This window comes from Lagopus muta, chromosome 6 (assembly GCF_023343835.1).
Source record: "Lagopus muta isolate bLagMut1 chromosome 6, bLagMut1 primary, whole genome shotgun sequence".
NCBI classification, from domain to species: domain Eukaryota; kingdom Metazoa; phylum Chordata; class Aves; order Galliformes; family Phasianidae; genus Lagopus; species Lagopus muta.
Genome location: NC_064438.1, coordinates 31,840,268 through 31,864,171, shown reverse-complemented (window position 1 = coordinate 31,864,171; position 23,904 = coordinate 31,840,268). Strand labels below are relative to the sequence as shown.

At 33.6% G+C, this 23,904-nt stretch overlaps 1 protein-coding gene across 9 annotated transcripts in view; it reads right to left on the bottom strand.

The window, feature by feature from the left end:
* The window catches only part of DPH6 (diphthamine biosynthesis 6), a 177,770-nt gene that overhangs the window by 103,378 nt on the left and 50,488 nt on the right, over positions 1–23,904 (bottom strand). For all 9 annotated transcript variants that reach the window (XM_048947740.1, XM_048947739.1, XM_048947733.1 and 6 more), the window contains 5 exons: positions 21,429–21,490; positions 17,092–17,186; positions 11,449–11,536; positions 2,644–2,794; positions 1,250–1,381 (listed from right to left, as the gene is read on the bottom strand). In XM_048947740.1, the coding sequence (XP_048803697.1) occupies positions 1,250–1,381; positions 2,644–2,794; positions 11,449–11,536; positions 17,092–17,186; positions 21,429–21,490 (528 nt within the window). The remainder of the gene's footprint in view (positions 1–1,249; positions 1,382–2,643; positions 2,795–11,448; positions 11,537–17,091; positions 17,187–21,428; positions 21,491–23,904) is intronic.

The following is a 23,904-nucleotide window of genomic DNA, read 5'->3' as shown; positions in this document are numbered from 1 at the left end:
AACCATGAAGGACCGAAATGCTATATAGATCAGAAGTATGACTACAGACAAAGCCTTGTGGATATCTGCCTATCAGTAAAGATCTCAAAAACATATCGCTTCTTTTTCCATGTCAGAAACTTAATTCATCTAGTCTTCCACAACCTCTTACAAAAATAATATAACCCCAAAGGAAATCTGAGAACTGACATTTTTAACCAAAGATGAGAATATTGCTATTTTTCCTGATTATAATACAGATAATGAAAGAAATGTGCTAAAAGCAACAGGCTACTGAACTACACAGACACAATCAGTTCTCATCTATGCTGTAGCAAAAATATATAATATCTGTATTAACAGATATCCATTGAAATATGATAAGAACAAAATAAAATATTATGCAATCCTTTTGCTTTAATTAACATATTTTGTCCAGAAGATTTATACTAAATATTGTTGCCTTTTATTAAAAATTTAATCACATCTACCCTTCTGACTTCTAAGCAATTAAAACCTAGCTTAAAGGCCTTTGACAATAAACTTCCTTATTTCAAAACATTTTCTATGGTTTCTTAATCGTCCTCTATTCAATCGCGAAATCAGACACATATGTTCAAGATTTTACACAGTAACATTTCACAAGAATTGTGAGTGAGCAAGAATTCAAGCCCACCAATTTACTTAATAAGACTTATTTCCATTTTTATGAATGAAAAGAAGACTGTACAAATGTGCTTAATCTAATGATTATAACAAAAAAAAAATTGAACATTTTGTATTATATATCAATATCTTGTAAGGACAGGATAATAAGGAACTTGGATTTCACAATTCCCAAGAAAGCAGTTTCTCCTTTGCATTGAGAATATAAGTAAGATTTATGGCTACTGACCTAATCCTAGATGCCGAAATGTTCAACAGTTTTCCAGAAAACTTAATTTAAAATTATAGTAGCTATAATAGTGCTTTAGCAAGTAGACAGCATCAACAGCACACATGTACTCTCACACATGATAAGTACTATGGAAATAGCATCACACTGATATGAGCACTGTGCTAGCTTTCTAGGGCCTTCAGTGGCAGCCAAATTACAGTGTGTTCAGTATTAAAGGCAATAACGATTCCAATCAAACACTAGATGAGGTGGTAAACTGACAACCACAACACCTGAAGTTACAAAATCACGTTGCAATACAGACTCCTTTTTTTATACCGTATTTGAGAATGTATTATTAGGAACTGATAATGGATTATCTGAAAAAATCACCTTGGAGAGCCGAAAATGCTTCCCTTGCTGCCTCTTGAGCATTTTTGTCTTTTAATGGATGAAAGTGTGCAGTGATGCACGAAAACCACTGGTAACCAGTCAGAGATTTCCCTGAACTTCCGAATGTCTTACCTATGGGAAATTAATAACAGCACTATGATTACAGAGATGAAAACAGTCACATTAACCAAGAATACATTTTAAATTGTTTAAGTAGGAAGAACCATGGAAAAAAAACAACATAATATAAATTGTTAAAAATTCTTCATAACTTATTTACGGAAATGTAGGTATAAATCAAATACTACAACTGTGCTGTTATCCAAGCTACCATTCAGTACTCATTAAACAAAGCTGTACTTCAACACTGCCTCCAGAAAATGTGCTTATAAGTAGTATTTAGCTGAGAATTTCAATTTTTCTCTCCTCCTTTACTTCTTTTCCCCTGACTTTTTACAGTTTTTCTATTTGTTCTTATAAAGACACATTAAAGAAGTGATATTGAAAAGTTACAATTTTCAAAACTATTCAGCCAACATAGAAACAGATTTTCAAGGTTACCTGTCAAATTTTAAAAGAATTTAATATGGTTCTAATAAGCAGCAAGTGCATAATCTGTTTAGGTGCTTTTGTTAATATTGTTTTGTTTGTTTTAAAAATCCCCAGAATTTATCCACATTAAAAGTGCCTATGCACCACTCCAAATCAAACACGGTTACACTATGAAACTTATTTTTCAGAGTTTACTAATCTTTGGGTTTAGAGTAAAAGTGATGTTGTGGTACTTCAGTAAGTCATCATTCTAAAAACACTAGTTTATTTTGTGTTAGTCATCTCACATTTGAGCCAATGCTAGTATTAGGCATATGATTTGCTCTGCAGCTCACCTAAGGGACAGTAAATTGTTAGGGTGCTAAACTTGATCACGCACATGACACGGTGACATTTTTATTAATGGAATAGACACCAATCTGTCCAGGCAAGCAAGACAAGTCATGGCATTTTATTACTCATTTTAGAGTTTCCTTTTATACTTTCAGTTTAAAATGGAGTTAGGATACAGGTACTGGCATGATCTTCTAAATAACTAATTCCCTCCACTGTAATGACAGTAATATTAAAGTAATTTAGTTCAGGCAAATTATAAACATTAACGTGTGAAAGAAAGAAAGAAAAAATTGGGTTATGTTTCTTCTGCAAAATAACTTGAGTTTTATTACCACAGATTTATTGTTCCCTACCAAAAAACTTAATTGTAGTAGGAGACTTTTTTTTTTAAAAGATGTGGTATTAATGGGTACAAATTGTCTTATAGTCTTAACAGCTACACCCCTCCCCAGCAGTGCATAAAATATTCACTATTACTTTCCTAATGAAAGTTGCACAAAACTCACTGAAATCCAAAGAATTATGTTTCAAAGCCTTCCAGATGATTGGACTGATATTCTGTTGCTCATCCGGTTCTAAAGAAGATAAACTATCACTGTTGTTGCAGATTACTTCACAAGAGCAGCTACTGCCCATAAATGTATCTGAAGATTTCTCCTGCATGAGAAAAAAGAATTATAAAAGAAACCAGTAAACACCATACCAAGCAATATGAAACCATATTTGATCATTCAAGCTTTCAGTTTTAATTACAAAAACCACTTCAGCTTGACAAGCACCTAAGCTTAGAAGAATTAATGGAAGAACAAACAGTAACAGTTTTTCCTACTGTTTAGATTGCAGAATTAACAGCATACAATATGTTCCCACTGATACATCATATGGGATCAAATTCCAGGTTTAGTAAGCAATAATAGATATGAGAAACAATGAAACTTGAGATAAGAGAGAGGATGATATTACAATGAAGAAACACTGTTCCACAATTTTGCAGGACAGCTATGTTTGCCAGAAAATACAATAACTAAGGGAAAAAAAGAACAGAAATGTTATAGTAGCAACTTGATCATTAACACTGTCAGTAAACACTTCAGACAGTGCAAAAGACTATAAGAAAAGTTTTAAAACCTTGTTAAATCTTGAGTAAATGCAGCCCCTGTATGTCTCGTAATCTTGAGTAAATGCAGCCACTGTCTTGGTTCCATTCACCTCATGCAAAGGCTATCCACTTAATCAAACTCAACAAGCTTTAGAATGCTCAGAATTTTGAGCATTTTTTTTTTCTTTTCTTTTTTTTTCCCTAAATTCTATCCACACAGTGGACAATCTATCTAGTGGTAGTCTACGTAGACTTCAGCAAAGCCTTTGAGACTGTCTCCCATAGTATTCTCCTAGAGAAGCTGGCAATCCATGACTTAGACAAGCACACTCTTTTTTGGTTAAAGAAGTGGCTGGAGAGCTGGGCTCAGAGGGTGATGTTGAATGGAATTAAACCCAACTGTTGACTGGCCACAAGAGGCATTCCCCACCAAGGGTCAGAATCAGCACTTGTGCCGTTCAGTATCTTTACTGAACAGGAACTTCCTCAGTAAGTTTGCAGATGACATCTAGTTGGGTTGAAACATCAATCTGCCAGGGGGTAGAAAGGGATCCAGACCGGCAGGATAGCTGGGCTGAGGCCAACAGGATGAAGTTCAACAAAACCAAGTGCTGGGTCCTGCACTTTGGCCACAACAAACCCAGGCAATGCAACAGGTTTGTTTCCAATATTGGTGATTCTGTGCTTCTAAATGCTTTCCTGGGCCTAGGATAAGAAAACTACCCACTGCACCTTTTAATGCAAAAAGCATACACTGATCAGCCTTCCAAAACACTGTGTTCACTGTTACCAGCAAGTTGTGTGATTACAGCATACGTGTGTATCTATTTTTATGTTTAGATCAACAGTCAGAACCCACTACTCTCTTTCATCTTAATTTCCAATGCAGCCTAATCTGCAGGAGATGCCGACTTTGGTATCACTAGCTTGGCAAACACTACTTGTCTTGATCTAAAAAGAAAATGAATTATGACTGAATTTGTCCACGAACCTCAAGCAAATGACACTGCACGCTGCAGCTCCAGATACTACTCAAAGATCTTTTCTTTTATACAGTATCTGAGCAATGTTTTTTTTTTTTTTTTTTGCAAACTTCTGAAATAAATTCACAGAATCATGATAAAGCCTAATAGAGCAAGTCAAAAGGTGACAAAATATGAAGCCTTACATGAGGATTAAAAACTGCCGAATACAGTTTTAGCCCTCAAATTAATTGTACTGAATATGAAACTTCTATGCAAAAAGAACATTAATATTATACAGCAAAGCACACAAGTGCATAAGTTATATGAAGTAAGGTCACCCAAAGCGTGACCCTCTGCATTCTCTGTTTTTCAAGAATTAGATCAAACCAAGCTGTCAAATAATGGGCTATATTAAAGGTTACTAATCAATTCCAAATATAAAAATTTTCAGACAATAAGTCAATTTTATATTTTTTTTATTTCCTTTGGAAAACAAAACATATCTAGTAGTAACTTTAACAGCTCTCAATATTAAGCAAAAGTAATAAAAACAAAAAGGCACAAGCTCATAATACTTATCAGAAGTCTGAGAGCTCAATATTTACATTGATGTTTCACAGTTAAGTGAAAAAGTTATGTGAAAATAGGGTTTTGGAAATTTTTAGGAAAGCCCATATTACAAAAAAGGTCTTTACTCTGAGAGGAAACTCAGTTCTGCTGCCTCTAACAGGGCTCAAGGGGAATTTTTTAAGTGCTGCAAACTCTAAAACTATGCTGGTGGAAGGGCTGATGATCTTTCATTGGACCTCATTCTATTAATTCGTCCTAGAAAAGCATGAAAGTCAGGGGAATAATCCACCATATGTATATCACTGGTACATGAGAGGTCAAAAGAAGTCAACTAGAAGTAACATCGTAGCACAAAGATGAAAACTGCAACTTATCACAAATGCTATGTGATTACAAACATTACAATACACAAGTTTCTAACAGCATCTGCACCACTTCCCATTCACTGAATTACAACTTTGACTACTGCCGCCAGTTAAAATATTTTGCCATCACCTAGGGAGCACCTGACAGCCAACTAGATATTCAGTTGTGACCTACAGAATAAAAATGAAGGAACGTAGATCTGTAATTGAATTAGATCTCAAGTTTGACTGTGCTCCAACAATCAAGATAAAGGAAATAATAAAAGTTCCACAACACAGCTCTTCACAGAAATATACATATGCTAAGTTGCATCAAGTTCTAAAAGTGCTACCACATCCTTCTTGCAAATGGTACTTTTTTTTGAGTTAGTCACTTATGCTGGCAAAGTTGTAAAGACCAGCATGAAACAAACAACTAGAACTAGAGCATGGACATTTAGAGAGTACTAATGCAATATACACATCACTTGGTAATAGCCTTTCAGTATGCACAGACAATTACATGAATGAACCTATGACAATGCTGTGCTGTTCTTTGTTTCCTCATTATTTGCTTCCTTTTTTAGATTTTTGGATTTTAACTTCAATAACATTATATTGAATTTAAATGGTTAACAAACCATTATTAGGATAAAAATATGCTGATAAGAAAGGGAGAAGTTCCAGCTTGCCAATGTCAGCCACTATGTTTCCTGATTTTATTAAGCTTTACATAAATACCTTCTGAGAAATCTAGAGAGGAAGATATCTTGTACAAGTATTGTTAGATATCTGTAACTTCTGTTACCTAACCAGGTGGATTGAATTTATGACACGATGCAACAGAATGTTAAAAGAGCACCTATTCAATTTTCAAGCCACCTGTGAAGACTGTTCTTTCAACTATGTTTCTAAACATCTTTTCTGTAAATGTGCGTCATAAAAAATTCATGGACCTGCAGTAAGACTTACAAACTTTATTACAACTTATTACAATTATAACCTGTGTACACTCCTGTGTAGCACTGTAATAATAACAAATAACTCAAATGTGTGACATACTCAATTTTCAGATAATCCACTGCCAAGATTCTTTTTTTCTAAACTTTTCAATATTTTGTAAGTGATCATATCAATATTGCTTCACAGATATAAATAAAATCATATATGTTTACACACACACAAGCAGCCAGTCAGCTACAAAATTTTTGTAAATTGGGAAATTACCACATCCTAGAAATTCTATGAGGTTTCTTACATACATCAAAGACTATAAAAATAATTATAGGCTACCACTGATTTCAATATATCTACAATATATCACAATGATTCACTCAAGGAAGACTTCCACAATGCTCCAAAAACATAGCTAATCCGTCATATTCAACAGCAGTACAGGTGTAGGTTTCAGCAGAAGTATTAGGTGTGGAATCTGGCACAAGAACAACAGGCTCAATTCCAGCATAAGAAGAATTGCGAGACTATGTTGAGTAGTTATATTCAAATCTCATACAAATGTTGGTTTTCTACCGCTGTCAACAGAAAACATAATCTAAGGACGTAAATCCCAAAAGTTACAGACTGCCACAAACAGATTTTCTTTGACTAACATTGTCATTATTAAAAAAAAAAAAAAACAAGCTTGCTATAATGACATTTTAATTAAATCTTACAGAACCTATTTTACCACATAACATTTTCATTTTACTTCACAGAAGCAATATATTTTCCCATTTGTGTAGACTGTTTCTCCCTCACCCACTGTACATTGTGATACCAAACTAATTCTGGATCAGAGCCTGCATACATGCATATGGTTAACTATATTCACATAACTCTTGTCATTGATGTAAGCACACTCAGAATGAAGTTAAGCAAATGCACAAGTGTTCCAAGATCCAAATTCTCTGGTTGAAAAAGCCTTGGAACTAGGACTCTGACTGATACAGCTGAAATTCCATGTAGTGGTCTTTTATGAAAACAACAGATTGCCTTCTTAAAAAGCTTACATTTGCCACCATAGAAACTGGTATAAAAACCCATCACAACAAAATTCCAAAATTGAAGGTTTCTCACTAAGCAACAATGAAAATATAGGATGGTAGAGAGCTCATGAGACATAAGATGTACGAGGACTGTGATAATCTATTCTTTGCAGCTTACCTTGATAACATAACTCTTTGAAATAAATATAACGAGGGAGACCATGTACACCTCCTTGCAGTATTTCAAGTATAGTATATAGACGCACAGGAAAGAATGTCCTTTACTCTTTAAGATTTTAAAATAATAAAGAGACCTCTCAAAAAATCTTTTTTCAAAGAATTGGACTTAGTCTGCAACCAAATGAAGCATGAAGGAAAATCCTTGATTTATTATCCTACTGTTTGAAATAGATCAATGTACAATGAAAATATGTCTGCAATTATTTGTTATAAAGTTTGTGAAGTTGTTACAAACTGCAGTTTCCCATATTTTTATGATGTAGAAGGGAAATTAAAGGTTACCTAGGAGAAATATCACTAAGTGATGGCAAAGTATTGAAAAAAATGCAACTACCAATACAGTGAAATTCCCTCCTGTGCTCCTTAACACCAATTACAAAGTCTAATACCTAAAGTCTCAGGTGGAGATAGATTAAAATAATTCAGGTAGAAGAAACTGAACAGAAACAGGCCACAAAGTTAAATCAAATCTAGGCTACAGGATTATGCTCCTTTAGTACAAGAGGCAGGTACATATCTACCAAACACCATTCCTGACTTTTACAAATATTTTAAAATTAATCTCTAAATTAGCCTGTGAAATTGATTTGCTGATGTTTAACAGAGGCACAACTGCTTGCATTTCAGCAACACATTCCACCCAGATACAGAAAAATGAATATCATTTCATGGTAGGTAAATACAATGCAATACTATGCGTCAAGGAAGTACAGCATCAAACATGTCACCTTTATCTGTTGCAGATAATCAGATTCCATTTCTTCTGCTAAGTGTAGGTAGAAAGCTATGTGATTCTTTCTAATCCTGGACTAACTCTAACCTAAGGGACTGCAGTTTGACAGCTGGTATTGTTTTATGTATACGTATTCCTACACACTGGGACTCAGGGAACAGAGCACTCATTATTAAATGTGACAAAGAGCAAATCTTAAAGCATGACTGGTAGTTAATATATTCACTACAATTACCAGAAATATGCTCAGAAAGAATTATCACATAAGAAGCTTTCATTTCTGTTTCTGATCATTCAAAATCAAAATAGTTCAACATAGTAACAGAACAGTACAAAATGGGGCAAATAAAAAGGTTTTCAAAATTCAATTTGCTGTCAATTAAAAAAACTTGCAATTTTAAACAGTTATATTTTGCCCTAATTGAAAAATATTACAATTATATTTCAATTGCATAAAAAAAATCTGATACATTTGATTTAGAGGTACTAGAAAATGCTAGAGAAATTGCTTCCCCTCAGCAAAGAGCATCTTACAATTTAAATATGCAAAGTCACAGAGTTACTGGAAAAGTAAAATAGCAATGAAGCTAGGTATCTGCTTTATGTACATCACCATAGTGACTTTTTTTTCCCCACAATGAAGTAAATGAAGCAATCATGAATTTTAAGCATGAGTGGTTTATTGGCATTATTTATTCCTAATGTCTTTGTAGAATACCTTTGAAAAAAAGTTTATTTAAGCTGTTTTTTTTTTTGCCAAACTTCTAACAGTGTTCTAGTAATAAAATCTAATTATCTCTTTATCTGTTTTGTTGTCACTGTTAATGAAAGAAAAAAAGGAGGTAAAAAGAAAAAAGTTTCAAATATTATACAAGAATGCATCTTGAGGTTTCACAGTAGCATATTAAATCAGAACAGTAAGCAAGATGTTATTTTCCCCCAGGCACAGGGGCTCATTTTGCTGACAGAAACAATCTAAAACAAATTTCTACCCAAGCTCTGTAGTTCCAAGCTCTGTAGTTAAACAAGAAGGGATTTATCTGAAGAAAATACATTCCAGAGAAGGAAAGACAGCAGAGGCTAAGGTACACTAGCATAATAAGTGCATAACAATAATAAGGTAAATTCAAAGAATGTAAAATTAACATCTGTGGCATATAACTAAGATAAATTGGATACAAAATAAAAATTAAAAATACACAGCTCAGCTGAAATGGTAACAAAACGGATGTCATGATGCTTACTAGAATTACACATCACTGTGCAGTCTATTAACAGTTTCCAATTGTTCCAACTGTAAACAACGAGATTACATAAGTAAGTTATACACTGTTTATTCTCGTTGAGAATTTTTTGCTCAAATTTCAGTAATCTTTTGAAAGTCTGTAACTAAAACAGTTTTTTTTTTTCTCCTCTGCAATGATTTGTTATTGCAGGACTGGCTTTCAACCGCTGAACTACGAACTGATACTTAACATGTTTTGTAGGGCTTGTAAAGCATGAAGGAGTGAGAAAAAGTACAGTGCTACAGGCATATTAATCTTAAAGGCCTCTCTGTCAATACACAGTTGAACTGTGCCTAGTAACATGTTGTGCTCCGAAGGACTGACTGGCTCTTCATATTCATATCTTCTTGAAAACCCAGCTTATTTTAACATGACACAAAATTAATCTATAGCCAAAAGATTCTAATGCTCTTCCTCATGACACAGAGATGGCACAAAAAGACTATTTTTCTTTTAATTCTACAAGACATTAGTTCATATACCAAAATCCAGAATAAACCTTCCTTCTCTAGAAGTGTGACAGCTTTGTCTACAAGGAATGTGAAATAAGACTTATTACAATAGTGCCTGAAACTGTGAGGCTTTAACCAAATCTAAAACATAAATCAACAATAAGAAGGAGAAAAGAGCTTCCATTCAAATAAAAGAAAAAATCTTGATTCCAATATAAAATATTATGCATTTAATATAACTTTTTCCTGATTTATGTAAACCTTTGTGTTCTTCATTTTCCCTAGCCTGCCACTTTTTAGTGATATATGACGCATTTTAGCATTAAGTGAGCCATAAGCAAGAAAAGTCAGGACCCCAAAAGAAATATTAATGTCATAATGTAGACCCCACCACGTGTGTCCAGATTTTCAATTATTCAGCCTATTTGGGTTTATTTCATGTAGTTAGCAGACATTCAGATTCTCCTCACATATACTTACCATTTTATATCTGAAAGAAGTCTCAAATTAGAAACAAGAAGGATAAAATTCAATTTACTTTTTATGGGAACAGTGAGGTTACCATACAAGAAAAAAAGTACAGATTTTATCTGCATGGAATGATAAGATTAGAAAAGGTATCGTGCATAGGAAAAAAAAAAGAAAAAGAAAAGAAACATCCCTTAAGAGAGATGAGATGTAAATGAAACTGTAATAATCGTAGTAACATTCAATAACAATCCCTTCAACCAGAAGAAGTTCAGTGATTTTCAAAGCATAGAAAGAAATGGGAAGAACTAAAAAAAGATGACTGCAGTAGTGGCAGGAAGATCATCTTCAACAAAGTTGAAGCACTTAAAAATGTTAAGGAGTAAGAAAAACATATTTTACCTGCAAAATAATGAAAAGAAAAATAGAAAAGTGTATATGGATATGAATAGGTATATATAACAAAAACTAGAAAAAGTACTTTCTCATCTGATTTTCTTAGCTCACGTATAATTTTGCAACATCCAAATCACAGGAGTTCCTATTCTTGTTTTCCATATTCCATTGAATCAGGAACTATTGAAGGAATCCCTGTTAATTACTGACAATTCTTTCAAGCTCATTGATCAGGATCTCTTCTCTACAACGTTTTAAAGTCAATCATTAGATGTAACTTCCATACAGAAAAGATTAAACAAGCAGCATGTTTAATACTTGAGCACTAGGGGCTCAGGTTTTAGCATCATCCGCTCCACAACAGAAACAGCATGAAGAGATCCAAGCAAATCAACACTCTTCTTACAGTTCCTAGTACAGATGCATTCTACTCTGTGGCTGGCTGTATGATGCGGGTTATGTATCTACTTGACTGCACCATGTTGTTTGAATATCTTAAGGTTTCAAAATGAAAAAAATGCAACACAGATATATTACCTTCATTCATTCATTCATTCATTCATTCATTCATTCATTCATTCATTCATTCATTCAATAAGCAAGCTTTTATATTGAGTTTTTCATATATGATGTTCTGAAATTCAACTAAATATACACATCTTTATTTCAAAGAACACATATAAGAAGATGTAACTTACCTTCAAACTATGACAATGCAACACAAAAACCATGCATATAGCTTTAAAGGGAGATGACATTTGGAATTTACTTGCCTTATCCTCCAGGTGCATTTCCAGAAAATGAAGGTAGGCCACAGGTGCAAATGCATCAGCTGAATGCATAACCACTTTTGCAGAATCTCTGAAATGCAAAGTTATCAGAATCATATATATTAATGTACAAGATAACCAGTTGAGAATCTTTTTTTTTTTTTTTTTTTTTTAAACAATGAAGAAAGTTTTTGCCATACAAAATTGTTCTGTTGAAGATCACGCTATCTTCACTAATTTTCAAAAGGAATAATTTATAATTCCAGATCAGAATAAAGATATTTAGCTAGATATAGCCTATGCAATCATAACTGACATTATATTTTGCATTCCAGAGACTAATAAGTAATGCAATCTTTTCATTTTATCAATATGAGATTTTTGAAAGTCTATTTTTCATCATTACGCTCCAGGGACTAGTTCTTGAAGTATTAACACCATGCAATATTTCATGCTGAGAAATTGACTGATTTGACCATCTTGCATCTTATACTGAAGACTACTAGACACAACTTTTTAATGCCAAATGTGTTGGTAGCAATGATAAACTTACTGTGTGCTGATTCAAATTAGTTAATTGTAGCTTTTATTTTTACAGACACAATCTGTCATGTTTTGATTCAAAAGAGGCTTTATCTGTTCTAGCCATCTGCATGGCTTTACTACTTAAGCAAAAGGTAACTCTAGGAAATAAACATCAGAAAGTGAGAATCTCAGATGCCTTACAAGAAAACCTGAAAATTCCTATAAGAAATGCTGAAGACATACAGATAATTTTCTTGAAGTCACAGTGCTGTTAAAACTTCACAGAATTCAATGAGTTTGGCCTGGGGATTCCAAACAAGATTTCTGGTAATGCTACATGCATACTGGAAACAGCTGAAGTTGCCCATATTCCACTGATTTAATGAAAGTGTAAAATTAACAGAAATATCTGCTTTTTAAAATATGGCTTAGGATTTAAAATCAAAACTCCTTAATGCAATCACCATCACTATATTGTACAATGCACCTTTAGCATAAAAAAATTCTACTTCACTTTTAATAAGTTTTAATTTCTTGATGATCAAGTCTATAGCTTCATTCTTGAGAGTTACTACCAAGACTTTTAAGATTGAAATATCACATTCTTTTAGGACTTCTTAAAGATAGTCCCTTAAGATTAAAGTAATTTTTTTCAAATGGTCACAGTGCCTACTAATTCAAATAGGAATTTTGTAAGTGGGTAGAATCTCACTTTGGAAATTTTTAGTATAGGAGCACGTTGATCATAAAAACATACTTTGATATAGCAATGATATCTGGTATCTGTGTATCTCCAGTGTCTGAAGATAATATCTTAATAACCACTGCTTGCTGTTGAAGGGAACAACAGCAATGGGGAAGTCCAGTACCATTGAGTGATGCAGTAGTTACTTGAAATTTCAGAAAAGCTTATGTTCAAAGTTAAAAAATAATATTTTAGGGTTGTTCAGTGTACGATTTTGTACAATTTAAATGCCTAGTAACTTATAAAAAATACTTAAAAAATACTAAGAAGTATACTTCTAAAAAATATTACAAAGTAAAAGAAGCCATATCCCCACATGTACCAATTCAACAGTGCAGCATGCATGCTAACCAATGATGATTGTGCTAGCAGTTCTACAACTGTGGAACTTTTTAGATTTGTTGCTCAAGAAGTAATATAAACAGTAACATTTCTACTAAGAATGAAATGCATTCCTGAAACAGACAGTTAACACATGCATGGCACCACAGCAGGTATTTGGTTTGAAGTGCTAATATTTCTCAATTGATTCTTCTTCTTTTTTATTCTTCTTATTCTTATTTTTATTCTTATTTTTATTCTTTATTCTTATTTTTTTATTCTTCTCCAATTAAATCATTTTTTGTCAGCCTCTCAGAACATACATATTTGTTTTAACTGATAAAATGTACTGTATTGTTCAATACTAAATGTAACAAACGTGGAAACTGTAAGAGTTTTGTTATCAATAAGAAGTCATCATTTCAAAACACAGGAAGCCCTTAACTTGGACATTATGTATAGCTTAGGAGATAGTAAAAGATGTAAGTAAATAATTAAACAACATCAATAGCAGAGAGCTTAACATAAAAAAACAGTCACTTGAGAGATTCTGAAAATTGTAAGAGAAGTCCATCTCATACTGAAAGTCATAGTTTTCCTTAGGAACATAACTACATTGTGACAGAAGAAGAGGAATTTTGTTAAGGAACATTTTCAGAAGACTTTAGAAAACAACAAAAATACTAGTTTGAAAAACTGTCCTAATTGTCTGATCCCTCAAATCACATTGAATACCTGGGAAATTACTTTAAAACAGAATAATATTTTCACAAAACAAATACACACTAGGGCAAGTCTTCTTTGTCATTTTTTTCTCAAGTTTACATATTTAGTTTTGATTCTAAACCTAATCACAGGGCTAATGACAAAGCAATCTGTAGAATTATACTTCCAAAACATTTTCAACATATCAATTTAACTTAGAAAGAAAACAAATTGAAGCATTCTGCATTCCATACATACTAATGGGCCTTTATCATAGCATTAGACAATAGATAGCCCTCACATAGACAAGAACTATATGATTTCTAGAGGTGTCAATCAATTGCACTACAAATTTGAGTGTAATGCCAGATAGGAAATGCTTGGTATCTCTTAAATATTGAGCATAAGAAAGATGACAACAGACATTCTGGTAAAACCAGGTAAAACCCATCTGACTCCTGGTTGAGTATTTCTACTGTAAGATCTTTATTTCTCCACTAAATATTGTTTATTTTCAAATATTTTAGTCAATTTGGCATGCTTGGTTTGCAAGGCATGTCTTTAAATGAAAATTGAATGGTTTTGCAAGACTGAATTTAATATTCAAAAGCAAAATTAACCACATATTCGTACATTAAAACAACTCCCACTTCTCCATAACTGACATATAAAGGTTATTTTCTTCCTGATAGAGCAGATTTCCTTTTTCAAAGATGACAATGTGAAAACACAGTCACAAGTTTCATGTGACAAAAGCAGTAATCAGTGAAAATGCTACCCAAAAGTAACATTATAAATTATGGGCATATTAGATAAGGTTTTTATGTGGGAAGGTGCAGGGATGCCTTTTGTGAGAACTGAACTGTCTCCAGTTCCAGCTGGCTCCAAAAGGGACCCTATTACTGGCGAAAGCTGAGCCCATTAGCTACACAAGTAGATCCTCTGAATAACTCATTTAAGAAAGGATAAAAAATGCTGAACAGCAGCTGTGAGAGAGGAGTGAGAAAAGACATGTGAGAAAAACAGCCCTGCAGCCACCAAGATCAGCACAGAAGGAGGTCAGAAAGTGCTCCAGATGCAGAACAGAAGTACCCTGTAAACCCACAGTGGAGCAGGTTGCTCCCCTGCAGCTCCAGAGATAGCAGACAGAGCAAATCTCCACATGCAGACCGTAGAGATGAGTCTGTGCAGGAGCAGTTGGATGTGGCCTGAGAAAGGCCATAGCTTGTGGAGAGCCAAAGCAGGAGCGGGTTCCTCGCTGGAGCTGCAACCTATTAATTTTAATTGAGCAGCTCACTGGTGCAGTTCATTACCCTTTCCCAAATCAAGACCGTTTTGCCCATCATGGTCTCAACTAAGCCATCCTTCCACCCTTATTTTGATGCATAAGCTTTTGCACCTTATTTTTTTCCCCTGCAAAGTGAGAGGGTAGCTTGGTGAGCATTTGCCAGCCAGCCAAAGTTAATACACTTAACTGTTATATAGGAAAGAATAATCTCCAATGTCTTCCACAGAGACTTACACTAGCAAAATGTTTCTAAGGAATTTAGGAACCTTGAAAAAATTTGTACAGGTTTTATTTAATCTCTAGCTTGTAATTCTTACAATGCCATTTAAGCTTAAAAATAATATCAGTATGTATATCACAACCATGGCTATTTAAACATCTGGAAACTACCAGCCTAACAACATGATTACATAGTCTGTTTTGATTCACCCAGTGAATATGAGAAACAAAAATAAAAACTAAGTAAAGTTGTAAAAACAACTCATAAATAACAAATGATTATCAGCAATGTTTAATGAAAAAGAAACTACAAATATTATTGTAAAAGCTCATAATAGATTTTTACATGAATGGCCCTTAAAAGGTATGCTTTTATGACAAAGTAGGAGAGAGCTAAGCAGTCCTAATTAAGCCTGAGAAACAAAATGTCAGTGTACCTATTCAGTTTCGACTATAGAAATGTACATTTAGAACTAGCTTGAGTAACTGTTTAATCTATTTCAGGTGTGCAAAAGGACACCTTTTCTAAGGATCTTTCTAAAGGAATACTGGGGAATTGTATATCCAATTCTAACGGAATACCCAGGTTTAATCGGAAACAAAATATAGTTAATAATGTAAACAATAAACTAAACAAATGTAAGCCAAAAACTTAAACAAGTGTATTTCATTTGTCAGTTATAACCTAGCTACCTTCTTCTAAAGTATACATTTTGTTGCAAGTGTTGCAATACAAATACTGAACAGGCCACAGCTGGTAATGGGTATTATTTCTCAAACAAAATGACAGTTTCTCAGAATTCTGTCTCTGATACCCACTGGAATTGATAAGACTTTATCACTTCAGTAGAAATCGTATGAGACGTTAAATGTAAAAATGAATATCTCCAGACTCAAATTATCTAGTTTTTTAGTTGACTACGTAGGACATATCATGCAGTCAACCAATATTTCATCTCAGCATACTTCCACTATAGCAGCTTCTAAACCTTTCCACATTTTATCTATTGCTCTTTCTGTCCCTGTAATGAAAGTTGAACAGTTGCTGGTTCTCAGCTCTATACAAATACCAGTGGTATGGAAAAATGAAACAAATAGATCTTCACTGTGGAAGCTTTACCATATATGAACAATAATCATGACCTTCCATAAGACGACCATCATCAGTACGTGATTACTAATCTGTTTACTTGGCTAAGAAAAGGAACATCAGTCGAAACATCTCACTCAAAGCAAGCAAACTTAGCTATTTAACAGACTAAAAAGAAACTTACAAGAGTCAAACATTATTCATATCCCACTACACAGATTTCAGCAATTTATTTCAAAAGAATAAGCTACTCAGTAAATACTAGATGGATTCATCCTATGTTTATATTTAAAATATCCTCTAATAATGGAAGAAAAATGTTTTCGTTATCATTCTAAGCTGCTAAACTTACACACACTCACTTGCGCACACACACACGGAGTTAATGGAACCCACAGGCTACTGATGTGGCAGTTTATCAAATGTAGCTGTAATGAAAGATAAATATTACAGGCAATTCACACTTCATGAAAGGATAAAAGTGTCAGTGTGCAGGTACCAGTTTTACTGCAGGCCATAATCAGCAAGTAAACGAAAGTGCAAATGTCTAAGAAGTTTATAGCTTTCTATGAAGGCCTCGTCTTGTCAGGTATTGATTTAGGTTTTCAGAGGACTTGGCCAGTGTTAAACAAAGTGAGTATTTGTGAACTTAGAGGATGTGTTTTTCACTCTGCCAACAAAAGCTGCCTCAAGCTAAATGTGAAAATGCTCTCATTGCTTTAATATAAGGAAATGGAAGAAACTATTCCTTACACAACTATTTTCTTCTTAAATAGAGGGCAGTCCAGAGTGAATGTTTCATATTCTCCACCTTCTCCGCAAATGTGGACACCATATTTCTCAGAAACCTAACGCAAAAGAAAAATTTAAACATACAGGTATTACAGTAGAGCACTAAAAATAGATTTTGCTGATAAATTCAGTTTGTACCTTCTAAAAGGCCACTCATTAAAATAATAAAAAAGACCCTCAAATATCACACAAAAGATTCTTGATTTCTTTGTATCACAATGATCTATGAAATACCAATAAATATAATTTGTGATATATTTTAAGTAGAATTGGTACTGCAGTATTCAGATAAACAAATCAAATCCTGATTATTCTTCCACAAGAGACTAGAAAGTTTGTTCAGGCACACAAATCTGGTTCTCTCCCTTTGGCAGAGATAGTTCACTTCCGCAAGAAGCTTGTGCTGTAAATCAATACAAGATGTAGCACTTTACATAGCAGTGTACAACAAATAAAATTTCTGGCAACAGTTAACAACCACTTCCATACTCTTGTAAATAACTATCTTGTTCTCAAAAATTCTCATGAATTGAACTTTCCAAGTCAAAAGCAAAAAGGAAAAGCAAAAACTGAATTTGTTGCTTCCATTCCTTATCATACTAACTATGGTCTCTAAGTTGATATATTTATAAATATTCCTGAAGCTCTGGGAATCACACTAAAACAGATAATTGCATAATTCAGTAAGTTTCAAATAAGAGACATGATTAACATCAGTGACTGTAGAGCATGAACCAAAGTTCATTTGTCTGAGTAAGAAGAATGCAATTGCTGAACAGTTCATTCTAATTCTACATTTACTGTGTCAGTAGGTAGCAATCAAGCAACTGCATCATGCTATAAGCACAGACCCCCCACCCCCATTTCCCTGCAGGAAAAATTCCGATCCTGGTTATAACGCATTTATTTAAATTCAGTTAGTTAAACAAAAGGCCTAAGTCCTCTTCAATTTTTTTATATTATTGAAGAAAAGGATAAGAAAAATCTGAGAAAACAATACCTTGATAATACTCTATGTGACCTTGTGGTTTAAGGGTTCTTGTAGTGGAAAATCTAAGTCTCCTTTGTAAGAAATGTTACATCATTTTTTTAATGTATTACTATTGGAGACATTTTTCATTTTCCCTTAAGTATTTTCTTAAAAAGAAAATGAACAGAAGAAAACCTTTAATCAAATGCTCTTTATAAATTACACCTCTGACACAAGAAAGAATGTATTCTGTCAACAACAGCAAAAAGATTTCTACAGGACAAATACATCAAGAATAATTAATGTTGATGTAATAAGAATGGACAATCTACAAAACAGTCAAAACCTTTCATTCTTCTTCTTGGAGCTTCCATAAAATAAACAAATAAATGAAGCCCTCTAAACAAAATCATAATATAAAATGAAAAAGAGAAACCTGGAGAAGATCTTTCTAACAGTAATTTTTTCCATTATGAAAAGTCGTCACTTTAAAAATTGGTAGTTCTGCTTGTGAATATTAGTACCTGTAATAATTAGAGGCAATACCAAATACTCAGAAAGTGAAAGACAGTTTATTGTATTTGTGATGGAAAATCGACTTTTTCAGTGTTACTGGCTTTAAGATCATGCTTGTCAGCAATTACACTGGGCGCTAAAGATTTTTGCAGTTCCCACTAATGTCAACAGGAACTGAGGACATTCGACAGCTCTTACAGAACAGACATTCAATGCATTTCACAAGTGAGTGGTATTTTAAAGATGTTATCAATGACAACAGAAACTTGTCTTCTGATCATTTAGAAAACTAACATTTTTTCAAGACTAATATATTTTGTTTTGCAAGCTATAAGTTATATTCCTAACTAACAACATAGACTCTAATATAAATTTTGTGATTGCTAAGACTGGTCTCAAATGAGCCAGAAAATTAAAAATTACACAACTAAACATACAAGTCCAATTCAAAATCTATAAGAAATATAATGAAGAAATTAACTCCCAGGCTATTCATCTTAACTCAAACACACAGTCAGACAAAGGGTGTATAGAAGAAGAATCCAAACTTTACCAAAGAATGGCCCCTTCTAACTTTGGGTACAACAGACAAAGAGAAAAGCTGACTTTTGTGACTGAAGTTGAGTGATATAAGATAGAATAAATGAATTCCAGTGCTTCCTGTCCAAGTGTAGACTTTTTTCCCAATTCAGAAATTCTACGTAACTATAGAAATGCTCTTTACATTCAGAATTACTCATCAAGTTATAAGGCAAGCACACAAATGACTAAAAAATTATTTCTATTAATAGGGACAGAAGTACAGACAAATATTACCATGATATACATTTAGCATTCTATTAATAAATTCCAAGGAGAGGGCGAACAGCCTCAGAGATTTGGCAGGTTGCCAAAAATACTTCAGTGTAAAAAGCTAGGGCTCTTGGTATGCAAGAAATAGTCATACAAAAAAAAAAAAAAAAAAACAATTTAGTAATTATGTAGTGACCATTCCTCAGTAACTAAGGTCTTATAATTTAGAAAAAAATTCAGGAACTTTTCTTGCCATTGTCCTGAACCAATATTCATGATAAAAACATAGATAGCAGATCATTATTGTACTTACAGACTCAACCTCCTGCATGGAATGAGAAAAATATTGCAAATCTAATTTAAAGTTCTTTCCACCTAATACTTCACTTTTTTTCCCCCACTCAATACAATCAGAAGACTGAAAATTTAGGCAGCAATTTATTTCTCCCCGAAGTTAAATAATTCCATGAATGAAATCAGAGCTCTTTTTCTCTTTTAATTAACATTGACACTGATCAGAACAATAAAATTTGTTTCTCCTCCTTCCTGTAAATTGTAAGCACCTCACTCTCACATTCTGTCTACCAGGATTTCTGATGTTGAACACTTCATTGGGTTGCATAGCAATTTTTCAAATCAGAAACCTCTGCAGTTTATAGTTACTGATTTGTTTTTATCACTCCTTAAATCCAACAAAACATCCAGAAAAGGCAATTTACTTGTACTTTGACTTTCATAGCATGCAACCCAGAGGAAACTGCACAGGGATCAGTTCTGCAGTCTCCCTGACAATGATCCAATAAACAGTTACAAATACTCAGCCCATGAGCTCTATGCTTTTCTTCCCAAAGCCCTCCCTCATTCCACTGGGAGTTGGCAGTGAGCAAAACTACATACTAAAAAGAGAAGGAAAAATAGTAATGACTAATTTTTTTTTCCCTCCCGAAAACAACTGATGCACCATGCAGTTTCTCACCATTTGTTGACTGCTGGCCAGCCAGTACGCCTCAGCAGCTGCTGCCCCCTCAACTCCCCACACCTTTATTGTTCATCATGATGCCATATGGTATGGCACATTCCTTTGGTCAGTTTGAGTCACATGTCCTAGTTCTGTCCTCTCCCAGCTCCTTCTACTCCCCTTGCTGGCAAGGCAGGTGAGATTCAGATTGGGTATTAGGAGAAGGTACTTCACCAGAGGGTGCTCAGGCACTGAAAATGCTATCCTAGGCAGTGGGTTAGACACCAAGCTGCCAGAGTTAAAGAAGCATTTGGAGAACACTCTCAGAAATAGGGTCTGGATTTTGGGTGGTCCTGTGTGGAGCCAGGAGTTACACTTGATGATCCTCATGGGCCCTTCAAACTTGGAAAATTCTGTAACCCTCTGAGTCTTTGACTCTTTACAGCACCTGCTCAGCAATTACTAAAAGATCACTGTGTTATCAAACTTGTCTTTCTCCTGAAGTCAAAACAACATGGCCTCATACCAGACACTGAATAAAATCAACTCTGTCTCAGTTTAAACGTGGACAGGGTTGTCAATTTGCTTGAGGACAACAAAAGAGTAAGCTTATTTTGTCACAGACAACATACAAAACCACACTTCCAGGACAATTATTCACAGATTGCACATAGCTCAATACTTGATTTTTCTACTTCAAATTCAAAGACGATGTACAAAATCTGGTCTTCTTATTCTTAGTTATACACCTTTTCTTTAAGTAAATATACTAGCTCCATTTATAAGCATTTATATGCTGTGATGACTACATACCCCCATGGACAGAATTTAGTATATGCTCAAGTATATGCTCTTACTCAAATTTGAAAGGCACTTCTGTATGCATTCCGACTACATAAAATATGATATAAAATGTTCAGATGTTGACAGTTACAGAGAAATTTTATATCACATATGATCTTGTCACATCCATTACTTGCTGTTAATTTTTCTGACTTTCCAAAGCATCGCACTCAAATTACAACTTTGCCTATGAGTATTTTTTCAGTAAAACAGTAATACCTCCAAAAGATAAGGCTCCATTTGATCCAATGTTTTTCCAAGATGCTTATCTGGATCTAAACCTGAAAAAAAGAAAAAAAAAGTTATAATATGTTTTATGAAGTAACAATATAGCTTGTCTACCGCAGAATTTGTCCCACTGTCCCTAAAAAAAAGTTCTATCCTAAAGAAAACCTACTTTGTCAGAATTCTTTCATCCCCATCAGGCAAAATGTTTTCATTTCATTCATCATGCTCATGATGAACAAGGCCAATTATTTTTGTACTGCATGCCAACTAGATAAGCTGTTGTTTTCCTTCCCTTTCAATAACCAGCAAAGTAAACACATGAATTCACAGTAATAGATAATCTACACAGAAATTACCTACTCACCTCAGAAGTTCAGTTGGAAACTAGAAAGTTTCCTTTCTACACATATGTTAAATTAAAATACAAGTTATCGTAGTTTCTACAAGAGATATGTTAAATTATTGGAAAAGACAAACTTTTCCTTAAAAAACAAAGCAAAACAAAACTTCTCATACATGTCTAACAAAAAAAGGCAAGAATTAGAAACGATGGAGATATAAAGAGAGTTCAGATTTACAGCATATCTGAAATGCTTTGCCTTCTGACTCATCACAAAATATTCTGTAAGATGTTTATGTATTGATTTACTTTTCCTAGACAAAAAAAAGTAAACTTTATTAGCATTTAATAGTACCAATACCTTGCCTCTCTAAATTTCTTTCTTGACTTTTTACCTTTATGAGTTTTGCCAGCTTGGGGCTGCTACATGGTCACTTCTAAGAATAAAACAAATAATTGGCAGTAATCAGCACTGGGATAAAAAAAACACCCAGGAACCCTATTTCAAGAGCTGACACACTCATCAATGAGTAACCAAATTAATATTCTAGTTAGATTTGAGAGTAAGTGGTCAAAAGGTCTTAACATTCAAAGAAAGAAAAACAGAACGATGACTTCTAAAAGCAAAGGTACACTGGAAGGTTTTCAGTGATCACATTTCCTAGTACTCATCACAAACTCTTCTATTTCTTCCTAGGGTACTACTTTATATAATAATGGTATAATCAAAGAGCTGCCAGCAGAATGTCTCAATTTAGAAGTAATTTCTAAAGTGTGTTCCTTGCAAAGCACTTTAGCTCACTGATAATATAAGTTTTTATATAAATGTATGGTTTACTATTAAATAAAGTCTTTGCTGAGTTCAAATAGCTGATATGCCTTTTAATTTTTATAATGATGCTCTTGATATATTTAAATTTCAGTGAAACTAAATTAACAAGATAGAATGAATGAGATTTCAAAACATAAAATTTTTTAAATATTTTATTAAAGTGCATTAAAAATTCCCTTACTATTTGAGGAGACACTTTACAAACTGTTTAATAATTAAAAGGAAGGAGGACAGTTTTTCCACCTCTGTTCTTATCTTGGGAGTCATCTACCGCTCTTTATTAACAGAACGAAAATGTTCATTGCTACATAAAAGATGATTGTTTATGCTTGTGAAAATCAGTTGAAGATTGATCAAATCAAATGAAGATAACTTCATTTGAATATACTTACTTTGCTCTGAAAAGCTTTTTTTTTTTTTTTTTTTAAAATACATTTCAAAATCCCATCATTGTCCATACTGTATAATCAGGCCAATAGAGCATATTTCTAGCAGGTTATATTTGTTAATCTGCCATATAAAAGATAATGGAGCAAAATGGCAAATAAAGAAAATGTTCATTAAAAACTACCTTTATTCTCAAAACGTACACTACTTCTATGTGTACATACATGTCAGATGAGGCTATAAGCACTGATTAACCCCAAATTGGGTATTGTTTTGTCCCTAAGATTTGGGATGAATATTATTAAATGATTTACAAGATCAACAGCATACAGTCTCCAGTTTGAAAAATATCTTATATCTTCCTTTAATAGGTATGAGTTTGCTTGTCCACTGTTTTTAAACTCCTTACAATCATTTAGCTGGAGAACCTTTTCTCCAGAGCAAATTTACTCCTCAACTTAAATGATCATGAAGCACATGCAGATATCATGATTAATTAATTGTAGAACATATGCACTTATGGTATACACTGTGGTGAAAGCTGATGTGGCCTACAGTAAACAATTGCAATGACTCTGTTGATGTCTTCCAATGAATACTAGCTTAACATCATGTCCTTGAATTTAATGTAACAGGTGTGAGTAGCATATTATAATACTCTGCACAATACCAGATTAACATTCTCCATTAATATCACTACTTTTCCAAGATAGTTTTATTAAGGAGAGGGACTAACTATTTGTTTAAATTTTAACTAAATTCTCATTACAAACAAGTCAGAAAGGAAAGTTGCTAAATCCAGACATACTAATATATTATTTCTCTCCTAATCTCTCTTTGATTTTCAGAAGAATACTCCTCTACTGTTTGCTCCCATTTAATAAATCATAACAAGTAAAAAGAAACTA